Here is a 12,888-nt window from a genome sequence, read left to right as displayed (position 1 = left end):
AAAGACATGTTGCTTTTATAATGCCTGTTTGTTCCATCGAGAGACATCCTCGATGTGTTGCAAGGATGGAAAAATATCCTTACCCAACATACTAATTTGTCCTGAATTTAGGGAGCTCATTTGTGAACAAACACCACGAGGCAGACATTTCAGGTAATATATACAGTTTTACAATAACATGTTTGCATTTACCTCAATGGGTGTGCACGTGGATGAAAGCGTGGCTTGAATAGTCAAGGAATATATACATTTTGTGCTCAAGGTGTAATCTATCATAGAATTGGTAGTCTTTTACCACATACACCTCTAAGTGTGCAGCATCTACAATTGTATATCTACGACACCAATCTTGAAATACAACGATGAATGTCTCAATCTATAGAAGCTCATTAAGATATTGTGCGACTTATTCAAAGGAATTTAAGTGGCAGAGAAATTTTGGTTCAAACGTTTGGTGGTAATTTAATCAATGTTCAAGATACAACAGGATATTATGATCCATTGCAATACCCAATACTTTTCCCATTTGGAACATATGAATGGGATATCAACACACGTGATGCTAATAGAAGTAAAGTGTCATATCGTGATTATTATGCATACATCTTTTAGGTAAGAGTTTTATTATTTTCAATTTTTTTTACTACAAAATGACGCTTACACTATAAAATAGCTGAACCTACATCTATTTTTACTAATGTCCAAGACTCACGATGATGCTCTATCAATGATTTGGTATGAAAGACGCCTTTCACAACAGTATGTTGTTGATAATTATGTAAAAATTGAAACACACAAGCTTAGGTGGTTTGAGCATAATCAAGATTCAATTAGGACAGATCTGTACCAAGGCCTACAAGATGCTTTCCATGAAGGAGAGAGTGATACTAGTAATGTAAACTTTACACTTGAAATTTACATTACTTTATTAATGGCAGATTGGTATCAATATTTATTAATGACCCAACTTTTTTATCTTATATTTAGGAAATGTTGGACATAGAACCATTCTACCTTCATCATTTGTGGGAAGCCCACGCGATATGATCCAACGATTTCAAGATGCAATGTCATTGGTTCAAAAGTTTGGGAAGCCAGAGATATTCATCATAATGACGTGTAATCTAGGATGGGAAGAAATCCAAAATGAGATTTTACCTGCACAAACCGCACAAGATTGTCCAGACTTGCTTGCAAGAGTTTTCAAATCGAAATTTAAAGAATTGAAGGATGATGTTGTGGTCAAGGGGGTTCTCGGAAGAGTTATTGTATATGTCTGCCTTTGAGTTCCAAAAAAGGGGTTTACCACATGCACATATGCTTATAATTCTCGATAAAGATGATAAATTGCATAATCCAGAGGATTACGATCTAGTTGTTAAAGCAAAAATACCGTGTAAGGAGGAACAACCTCAGTTACATAAAGCTGTTTTGAAGCATATGATACATGGTTCTTGCGAAGTACAAAATCCAAGATCATTGTGCATGAAAAATGGGCGATGTAAAAAAGGATACCCAAAGCCTTTCTTGCCAGAAACCTACCAAGGCAATGACTCATATCCTGTTTACAAACGATATGATACTAATAATCCTGTGCCATTGAATGATCATTGCAGGATTATGGTAGACAACATTTGGGTTATTCCATATGATCCTTGGTTACTGCTGAAATATAACTGCTATATTAATGTTGAAATATGTTGTAGTATCATCAGTGTAAAGCACTTATATAAATATGTGTATAAAGGCCTAGATTGTGTCTCTATGGAAGTTAGACCAGGCCCAAATTATGATGAGGTCCAACAGTACATTGATGCAAGATGGGTATGTGCTCTAGAGGCATGTTGGAAGATATTTTCTTTTCTTATGTATAGAATGTACCCTGCCATTTTTCGTTTGCAAATTCATCTTCCAGATAGACAACAGGTATGTTTTAGACCACATGAACCTATTGCTAATGTTTTGGAGCGAAGTAAAAAGACAATGCTCATTGGATTTTTTTATATGAATATGATTGATCATGATGCACAAAATTATCTATATAGAGAGTTCCTTGAGCATTATCGTTGGGATTATAAAAACAAAACATGGACACGAAGAAGATCTCATAAAAAAGTAGTGGACAGGATATATACTGTTTCACCATTTGATGGAAAGAAGTTCAATCTGTGTGTTCTTCTTAATCATGTCTAGGATTTGACGATTTATTGACTGTGAATGGGATAACCTATCCAACTTTTAAGCAAGCAGTTGAACAAAGGGTTTTACTAGAGAATGATAACAGCATACGATAGTGTCTGCTTGAAGCAAGAGACATTCGAATGCCATCAGCTTTAAGAAGATTGTTTGCAACAATATTGGTATTTTGTTTACCAACTGGAGTAAGAAAATTGTGGAATGAGTTCTATCCATATATGGTAGAAGATTACCCATCAACATCTGTTACAACAGAGACACATCGTACAAATAAACTTCTCAATGATTTAGAAGCATTACTCTTGCAACATGGAAAACATATTACAGAGTATGATTTACCGATTTCAACTGGAGAATGTGACAATGACTCAACTGTACCAAGACTTATACAAGATGAGCTAACTATTCCTAATGTAGATGAAGAACTCACTTTAATTGAGAAGTTAAATAACGACTAGAGAGTTTCATATGAGACAATCATGACAATTATTGATCATAAGGAAAGCATGATATTCTTCGTTGATGGGCCAGGGGGAACTGGGAAAATATTTTTGTATCTCACAATATTGGCAACCTTGAGAAAAGCCGGTCACAATGCAATTGCCACAGTTACATCTGGCATAGCAGCAACATTACTCCCTGGTGGAAGAACAACGCATTCCAAGTTTAAGATTCCTTTAACTCCCGATGCTTCATCTACTTGCTCAGTAAGTAAACAATCAAACTTTGTTGAACTTATTAGATGTGCCACCATAATTATTTGGGATGAAGCCCCAATGGTAAATCTTCGTGCACTTGAATCTTTAGATAGAACATTTAGAGATCCTAGCATCTGAGCACACGCTCACGCGCGTGCTTAGAGGCTTTTCTATTTTTTGGGTAAAGGTTAATTTAGAGCATTTATTATAATTTGGGATTATTACATTTTTCAATCACAAAAAAAAACCCAGGGGTGTGATGAGTATCTTGTATGGAGAAATAATTTTTCATCACTCCCCTGGGTTTTTTTTTTTTTTTTTATTGGAAAATGTAGTAATCCCAAATTATAATAAATGCTCTAAATTAATCCTTATCGAAAAAATAGAAGAGCCTTTGAGCACGTGTGTGAGCGTGTGCTCAAAGACTAGTATTCTGTAATTATTATCCATTTTTGCCTTCTTTTTTTTTTTTTTTTTTTTTTTTTTTTTTTTTTTTAAATGCTGTAATCAACGTGTTATTGATTGGAAGATGATGCAATAATTTAGTATTAACCTTTAGGGGGAGGAAAAAAAAAGATCCTTTGAATAAATCTTAAAAATAGTGCATATATTGAAAATACATAATAAAATTGTAACAATAAAACTACTTACAAAATACATGTGATGACCTTTACAAAAGCTATTATGAAGAAGTTGATGGATCAATGTAGTAAACTGAAATATTTACATAAGGTAAAACTGTAAAATAGTGCACTACATCTGAAACATGGAATAGGTGAACTTATTAATATTATGCTAGCTACGGTGGAGAAGTTGGTGGAGCAATGCTATTTGTTTCACATTCTAATTGCTTTCCAGTAGCATTTTCCATAAACCTATGATACAAAATGTGTTAGTTTGTGTTATTAATAGAGACTTTAAAACGTACATAATAACAATAAGCACAATAAACATCAAACATAAACTTGTAAAATGAAATATTTGAACTGACCTTGTTATGATATTGCATACCTCCATGTATGTAAAATGGTCTACTTCAGCTTGGGACTTGAAGAACTATCATTTAATTACCAAATTTTTTTAAAAAAAATTATATGAAAACTATGTAATTAATTTTTTTTTTAAAAGTAGACGTGGTAATGATTTGTACCTGCTTTGTTATCGCATTGTCCTTGACTCTCATTTTCATTTTGTCTTTACTGTTTTGGGTGTTGAAGATTGCATCGTCCTTGATTTTTTTTTCTTCGTATCTTTTTTTGCTCTTGGATGTTGGAAATCACATTGTCCTTGATTTTCATTTTCCGTTTGTCTCTGTTGGCATGAGTGTTAGAGAACACATCGTCCTTCATTTTTCCTTTGTCTTTATTCTTATAAATGTTGGAAACCTCATTGCTCTTGATAGTGATTTGTTGTTTGTCTTTGTTCTTGGAACTTCAAAATGAAGAAAAAAAATGTTTGTATATTAAGATTATCAATTAGTTATTTTCCTATTCTAAAAAATAGCGTAACACACCTTTCCAATTCTTGTGACTTTAAAACTCATTTCACTTCTTTCCAAAGCTTTTTCTTGTCAGCTCGAACAGTGAATCCCCAACCAGGTGAATAAATTTGCAATTTTCGAACCTAACCCATACACAGCATGACATTTTTAATATTAATTTTGATAAAACAATAGAAAGGGATGCTGATTAAAGATATCATTAAAAAGAAATATACCTTGTTATCAATGGCCTCCATGTTTGATATTGATTCCACTTCTCCCAATGAGCAGTAAGAAAATCATGCATTCCATTATTTAGCATAGTGGACTCAATCCTCACATTTGAATTGGGCATCCTTCATCTTACCAATTAATTGTATATATAAAAAACTTCAAGAAATGAAATATTAAAACAAAGATAGCATAACCATTAAAATTTGTAAATTATTAAAATAAATCTATATGTAAGACAGTTCTTTTCAATTGTTAATTAATACCTATGATGAAGGGGACAAAACATCTTTATATACAATATTTCTTATGTGAACACATTCCTCCTCAGGTATTCTTCCTTTTTGCACCAATAGTTTTGTGGTGGATTGGGAGACTCCCCTTGACAACGCCATAAATAATTGGCCATGACTAAAAACATGATTAGGAAGATAAATTCCAACAGTTGGAATTTTCTGACCTTGCGCTTTGTTTATTGTAAGTGCAAAGCTCAAACATACAGGAAATTGTCGTCTGATCATTACAAATGGCAAGTGTACATTTTTTGTTGTCTTCACAGGGATTCTTGGCAAAAAAACGCGTGTACCCACATATTATCTAGTCAAAATTTCAGCGTCAATTATGTTGTTAAAACATCCACAGCATATCAATCTTGTATCATTACATAATCCGGCTTTTGGATCTATATTGCGCAACAACATAATTGGAGCACCCTTTTTTAGCCTTAATATATGTGGTGGTAAACCCCCTGGAGATATAAAATTTAGGAATTCTTGTTGATATAGATGTTGCGTATCTCCTTCAACCTCATCAAAAGAATGTAACATAAACTCATCTCCTGGAAACTAAGAAATTATCTTTGCATTAAGTTGTTCAACATCATCATTTGTAGGTGTTAGCAAAGCCCTATCAACCATATACCTTGCATTATTGGCATGTTCTTGCAAACTTGGAAAAACTTGATCAATCAAGTTGTATATAGAATGTTGACCCTCCCATTGCATTGCCATTGAAGGGGGTAGTTTAATCAAATCATCCATTATATATGGTTCATTCCCATCACCAATGTGTTGTATGTACTCAACAAACTCTTCATTGTTGATAGATCTCATATTCTGCTTCAAATGTAACACTTTGACATCTTTCCATAATGGGGACTTGACTATGCATGCATCAATCATTTCTGTCTTTGTACCCTTTGGAACAACCGGAAGTACTTGACGAAAATCTCCACCCAAAATTAGCACCTTACCACCCAAAGGTAAATTTACTTCCATAATATCTCTAAATGTTCTATCTAAAGATTCAAGTGCAAGTCAATTTACCATTAGGGCTACATCCCAAATAATTATGGTGGCACGTCTAATAAGTTTAGCTAAGTTTGATTGTTTACTTATTGAGCAAGTAGATGAAACATCGAGAGTTAAATGAATCTTAAACTTGGAATGCATTGTTCTTCCACCAGGGAGTAATGTTGCTGCTATGCCAGATGTAGCTGTGGGAATTGCAATGTGACCGACTTTTCTCAAGGTTGCCAATATTGTGCGATACAAAAATGTTTTCCTAGTTCCCCCTGGCCCATCGACGAAGAATATCATGCTTTCCTTACAATCAATAACTGTTATAATTGTCTCATATGCAACTCTCTGGTCGTTATTCAACTTCTCAATTAAAGTGAATTCTTCATCTACATTAGGAATAGTTAGCTCATCTTGTATGAGTCTTGGTACAGCTAAATCATTGTCACATTCTCCAATTGAAATTGGCAAATCGTACTCTGTAATATGCTTTCCATATTGCAAGAGTAATGCCTCTAAATCATTGAGAAGTTTATTTGTACGATGTGTCTCTGTTGTAACAGATTTTGATGGGTAATCTTCTACCATATATGGATAGAACTAATTCCACAATTCTCTTACTCCAGTTAGTAAACAAAATACCAATATTGTTGCAAACAATCTTCTTAAAACTGATGGAATTCGAATATCTCTTGCCTTAAGTAGACACTATCGTATGCTATTATCATTCTCTAGTAAATCCCTTTGTTTAGCTGCTTACTTAAAAGTTGGATAGGTTATCACATTCACAGTCAATAAATCGTCAAATCCTGTTGGCCCCTTGATATGATTAAGAAGAACACGCAGATTGAACTTCTCTCCATCAAATGAAGAAATAGTATATATCTTGCCCACAACTTTTTTATGAGATCTTCTTCATGTCCATGTTTTGTTTTTATAATTCCAACAATAATGCTCAAGGAACTCTCTATATAGATAATTTCGTGCATTATGATCAATCATATTCATATAAAAAAATTCAGTGAGTATTGTTTTTTTACTTCGCTCCAAAACATTAGCAATAGGTTCATGTGGTCTAAAAGGTACCTATTGTCTATCTGGAAGATGAATTTGCAAACAAAAAACGTTAGGGTACATTCGATACATAGGAAAAGAAAATATCTTCCAACATGCCTCTAGAGCACATACCCATCTTGCATCAATGTACTATTGGACCTCATCATAATTTGGGCCTGGTCTAACTTCCATAGAGACACGATCTGGGCCTTTATACACATATTTATATAAGTACATTGCACTCTTGATATTGCAACATATTTCAACATTAATATGACACTTATATTTCAGCAGTAACCAAAGATTATATGGAACAACCCAAGTGTTGTCTACCATAATCCTGCAATGATCATTCATTGGCATGAGATTATTAGTATCATATCATTTGTAAACAGGATATGAGTCATTGCCTTGGTAGGTTTCTGGCAAGAAAGGCTTTGGGTATCCTTTTTTACATTGCCCATTTTTCATACACGATGATCTTGGATTTTGTACTCCACAAGGACCATGTATTATATGCTTCAGAACAGCTTTATGTAACTGAGGTTGTTCCTCCTTACACGGAATTTTTTCTTTAACAACTGGATCGTAATCCTCTAAATTATGCAATTTATCATCTTCATCGAGAATTATAAGCATATGTGCATGTGGTAAACTCCTTTTTTGGAACTCAAAGACCTGCACATATACAATAACTCTTCCAAGAACCCCCTTGACCACAATATCATCCTTCAATTCTTCAAATTTCGATTTGAAAACTCTTGCAAGGAAGTATGGACGATCTTGTGCGGTTTGTGCAGGTAAAAGCTCATTTTGGATTTCTTCCCATCTTGGATTACACGTCATTGTGATGAATAAATCTGGCTTCCTAAACTTTTGAACCAATGACATTGCATCTTGAAATCGTTGGATCATATCACGTGGGCTTCCTACAAATGATGAAGGTAGAATGGTTCTATGTCCAACATTTCCTAAATATAAGATAAAAAAGTTGGGTCATTAATAAATATTGATACCAATTTGCCATTAATAAAGTAATGTAAATTTCAAGTGTAAAGTTTACATTACCAGTATCACTCTCTCCTTCATGGAAAGCATCTTGTTGGCCATTGTACAGATTTGCCCTAATTGAATCTTGATTGTGCTCAAACAACCTAAGCTTGTGTGTTTCAATTTTTACATAATTATTAACAAAATACTGTTGTGAAAGGTGTCCGCCATACCAAATCATTGATAGAGCATCGTCGCGAACCTGGGACATTAGTAAAAATGGATGTAGGTTCAGTTATTTTATAGTGTAAGCGTCATTTTGAAGTAAAACAATTTGAAAATAATAAAACTATTACATGAAAGATGTATGCATAATAATCACAACATGATACTTAACTTCTATTAGCGTCACATGTGTTGATATCCCATCCATATGTTCCAAATGGAAAAGTATTGGGTACTACAATGGATCATAATATCCTGCTGTATCTTGAACATTAATCAAATTACCACCAAACATTTGAACCAAAATTTCTCTACCACTTAAATGACCAGCTTCTTCTCCTTCTACAATAATAACTGCCACTTGGGAAGCACTGGGAAGGCAATAATGAGGTTGGTTTAGAGGTTGTTCTTTAATGAGGAGTTTACATTGATGTAAATTTGGACTTCAAGATAGTTGACAAAATTTCTCTACAAATGGGTTATGCATATCTAAAATCCTTTGAATAAGTCGCACAATATCTTCGTGAGCTTCTATAGATTAAGACATTCTGCGTTGTATTTCAAGACCGGTGTCGTAGATATACAATTGTAGATGTCGCACACTAAGAGGTGTATGTGATAAAAGACTACCAATTCTATGATAGATGGCACCTTGGGCACAAAATGTATATATTCCTCGACTATTCAAGGCCACGCTTTCATCCATGTGCACACCCATTGAGGTAAATGCAAACATGTTGTTGTAAAACCGTATATATTGCTTGAAATGTTTGCCCCATGGTGTTTGCTCACAAATGAGCTCCCTAAATTCAAGACAAATTGGTATGTTGGGTAAGGATATTTTTCCATCCTTGCAACACATCGAGGATGTCTCTCGATGGAACAAACGGGTATTACAAAAGCAACATGTCTTTGGTTGTGGTAGTTGGTACCTAATGGTCTCTATATCTTCTTTATAATCCTTTGCACAATTGTATCTGCCTCACATACAATTTATTACATGTGCAGTACCATCAAATGTGTTGACAGCACCTAATTTTTATTTTGAGGAAAAAATTAGTGATAAAAAGTGTTATAATAGTTGTGAAAGAAAATATTAAAATTGTACCAAATATTATGTTGTGAAATAAGCAAAATATTAATAACGTTTCGAATAAGCAGCTTGTTAACAAATAATAAAATTGATAATGATAAACATGTAAATTGAAATTAAAATAATGACATTAAGTAACAAACCTTGCTCTCTGTAGCCATCCCCGTGATTTTGATCACTTATATTTTCAACTTCTTCATTTCTTTCTACACCTGTAATGTAATTATAGAAAATGCTCAATTGGTGTAATTATATATATAAAATAATGATGAAAGCTTTATAGAAGGATATTATAAACATGAAATTGAAGATAAAAATTGTGACATTGAGTAATGAACCTTGTTCTTTATAGGCATCCCCTTGGTTTTGCACAACTATATTTTCAGCTCCTTCAATTCTTTCTGTAACTGCAATGTACTTATATAGAATGCTCAATTGGTATAATTATATATAAAAAATAATGGTTAATGCTTTATAAATATATTATATAAAACTTACCAGTATTAACATTAGAAGTTATATGACTTGGTCCAGCCACAATGTTGTTTGCCGTTATAGTTGAATAGGTTGGAGGGAAACCTAAATTTAATATTATAAACATTGACTTAGTATCTTTGTATACATTGACATATAACTAATATGCCAGAAACTATAAATTTTCTCAAAATAATAAGATTCGAAGCAATGAAGAATGTTTAAAGATACAAAACTATAATCTCACCATTGACTTCTTGCATAGCCCTATGCTCAACTGGCATATTACGTGCCAAGTTATGGATATGTGTAAGCCGATGACTTTGTCCAGCCTCTTGATTAGGTGGTATTAGTGATGGGTTTGTTGATGTTGAATTAGAATGTACAACATCTTCTTCATTTAAATTTGCTGGGCCTCCCACCAAAATGTGATCACCACCCAAAGTTTGTTGTCTTTGTCTTGAGTAATTAGCACGACGTCTTGCCAATCGAATATTTCTGCTTTCATTGTCTTCTCGTTGTCTTCTCAAGCGAGCATAATATCTCCATCATTGTCGACGATGTTCTATGTTATCGGTATTCACCATTGCTGTATTTTGCGAACTCATTTCTACATAATTAAATTAAAGGCAAAAATGCAAAATTGGCCCTCTAATTTTCACATTTTTTCATTTCAGTCCTTTAATTTTCAGTTTTGTCAATTCAGTCCTCTCACTTTCAATTTTTGTCAATGCAGGACTCCGTTAGAACTCAGTTAGGGGTTGCCGTCAATTGAGCCAAAACGATGTCATTTTGACTTCTTCTTTTTTTAATAAATTTCGGAATTTAAAGAAAAAAATCTGTAAAAAAAGAAGAAGAAGAAGAAGAAGAAAGAAACTAATTCAGAACTCCATCATCGAACTGCAGTGACAGTGCATAATATTAGGGGGGGGAAAAAAAAAGACAGATCAAGATTTCTTTTAAACAAAAGCACTTATACCAGAAGAAAGCCTTAAACATTTTTAATTTTCCAACCCACAATATAAATCCTTAAATACTCCAATAGAAACCCATCTATTCATTTGAATCGTTCATCTGGGTTTTTGACGTTGCTCTCTCTGTCTTGCAAAGATCGGCCATTCTTTCTTGCACAGATCAGCTCCCCTCTCTTGCATGAAGGACAGTGGTGGGCGATGGTTTGGGTTTTTGATGTTGCCATCTTTGTCTTGCAAAGATCGGTGGATATGGCCACCGTTGCATGATATTGTTCATCTGGGTTTGCCAACATTTGACTAAGTTCCTTCTCCTCCCACCATAAATTCATATGGGTTTGCCTTAGTTTCTTGATTTTAATGTTTTTTGCATTTTGGTTTTGATTTCTTTCTGGGTTTTGTGCTAGATTTTTCTTTGATTTGTTTTGATTTCAGGGGAAGTTTCTCCTTTTCCTTTTTTTTTTTTTCTTTTTTTTTTTTTTTTTTTTCAGATTTTTCTTATTTATTTTAATTTCGAATTTAAAAAAAAGAAAGAAAAGAAAAACGGTGTTTCAGGAGTTTTAATGACAGTCACTAATTGAGTTGTAACGGAATCCTGCATTAACAAAAATTAAAAGTTAGAGGACTAAATTGACAAAACTGAAAGTTAGAGGACTGAAATAAAAAAAATGTGAAAGTTAGAGGGTCAGTTTTGCATTTTTGCCTAAATTAAATTTATAGTGGTCGTTGCGTAAACATACACAATAATTAATAGATTTTTCCTTGTCACAAATAGGGTGTATTAAAACCTCAATAAAGTGAACTAATTTTGAACAAATTAATCACATGCAAGAATTGTAATAATATGTGTAATTGTGATAAATTTTTAGTAAAATAGGAGAAATAAGTTACACTTCTTAAAATTATTAAATTATTATTTTAGGTAGAAGTTTTGAGAATATATTTAAATTTAGGTTATGATTTGTTAGATCAATATGACGAAAATATAATTTAGAAAATGTCTACTTTATTTCACAAAATCATTTATAGTTAAAATTAGACTAAATTTTCCGTACTCGTTTCACACACTTTAAAACAAAACCATGCCATTTTGGTTAATTTGGATGAGAAAATAATGTGTCTGTTTGTAACTTTGTGTGTTTGTGTGTAAGTGTAAGAGACAGAAGATGTGGCTTAGTGAGTTTAGAAGTTGAGAGCTGTGGAGGTGATAAGGAAGATGAAAGTCTTTAAGGGTATTTAAAGGATTTGAATGTACATTTAATTTCTCACTTTACCGGATATAAATATTATATCAAACAAATATGGAAAGAGGTGTCGAAGTTTGAAAGAAAATTATTGTTGTTTTACGTTAAAACTTTTTAATCTCTTCTTTACTAAAGTACCCTTAATTATCCATAAAAAAAAAAAAAAAAAAATACCCTTAATTACGTGGGACATACTGATACATGGCTTGCATTTTTGGATTGGGATTTGGATTCTTCTACTATTTTTTACATTAGTGAGTATCCAATGAGTTTGAAATTGACAGACTATCATTATCAATACTTATATTGTATTTTATAAGGTACGTAACATTTTCTATGGAATAGTAAATTAATAAGATTTTTGTTAAAGGAAATGCTCCTAAAAAGATCCTAAAATTTAATAACTAACCATCCACGTTTTTTTTTTTCCTTTTTTTTTTTTTGTGTTTTTTCCTTTTTGGTGTTGTTGATGTTGTTCTTTTTTTCAAATTTTATGTGTGACGGTTGTCATTTTTTGTCTAATCCTAAAATTTAGCCATTTACTACACATCCATATCAAGTAAATAAAAGCTTAAATTGAAAATTTTATTGCAAGAGATACACGTTAAATGTATAAAACGACAATTGTATTTTGAGATTTTTTTTAATAAAGTATTAAATGGTGCTTTAACCTTAACAAAAGGCTAATACAATTGGGAATTAATGATTAGAGGTATCTAGAAAAAAAAATTGTAAAAAAACTTCATGATTGTTTGTTGAGAAGAAAAAAAAAATACTGTAAAGCATTATTAAAGGTGGTTTAACAAAAACCCAATAGGAATTATAATGAACTTTTATTTTAATTCGTCAGTGCTATTCTTCTAAATTTTTTATTGAACAAAAGTACATTGAATGTAATTTAAGTTCATAGCAGTAGGAACAACATCCAAATT

At 32.7% G+C, this 12,888-nt stretch overlaps 2 protein-coding genes across 2 annotated transcripts; both read right to left on the bottom strand.

The window, feature by feature from the left end:
- Positions 1-5,450: 5,450 nt before the first annotated feature.
- On the bottom strand, positions 5,451-6,491 carry LOC126719646 (uncharacterized). The gene is made up of 2 exons (XM_050422179.1): positions 5,999-6,491; positions 5,451-5,902 (listed from the first exon to the last, which is right to left on the bottom strand). The coding sequence occupies exons 1-2, from the start codon at positions 6,489-6,491 to the stop codon at positions 5,451-5,453; spliced, it is 945 nt and encodes a 314-aa protein (XP_050278136.1).
- An 849-nt stretch (positions 6,492-7,340) lies between these two features.
- Positions 7,341-10,025, bottom strand: LOC126719645 (uncharacterized). Its single transcript, XM_050422178.1, has 7 exons — positions 9,989-10,025; positions 9,766-9,846; positions 9,606-9,674; positions 9,411-9,479; positions 9,175-9,206; positions 8,028-8,211; positions 7,341-7,930 (listed from the first exon to the last, which is right to left on the bottom strand). Exons 1-7 carry the CDS (start codon positions 10,023-10,025, stop codon positions 7,341-7,343), a joined length of 1,062 nt encoding a protein of 353 aa, XP_050278135.1.
- Between the last annotated feature and the right edge of the window lie 2,863 nt (positions 10,026-12,888).

The sequence above is a fragment of the Quercus robur genome, chromosome 3 (genome assembly GCF_932294415.1).
Source record: "Quercus robur chromosome 3, dhQueRobu3.1, whole genome shotgun sequence".
NCBI classification, from domain to species: domain Eukaryota; kingdom Viridiplantae; phylum Streptophyta; class Magnoliopsida; order Fagales; family Fagaceae; genus Quercus; species Quercus robur.
The sequence above is the reverse complement of the archived record's forward strand: the minus strand, read 5'-3'. Positions and strand labels throughout refer to the sequence as shown.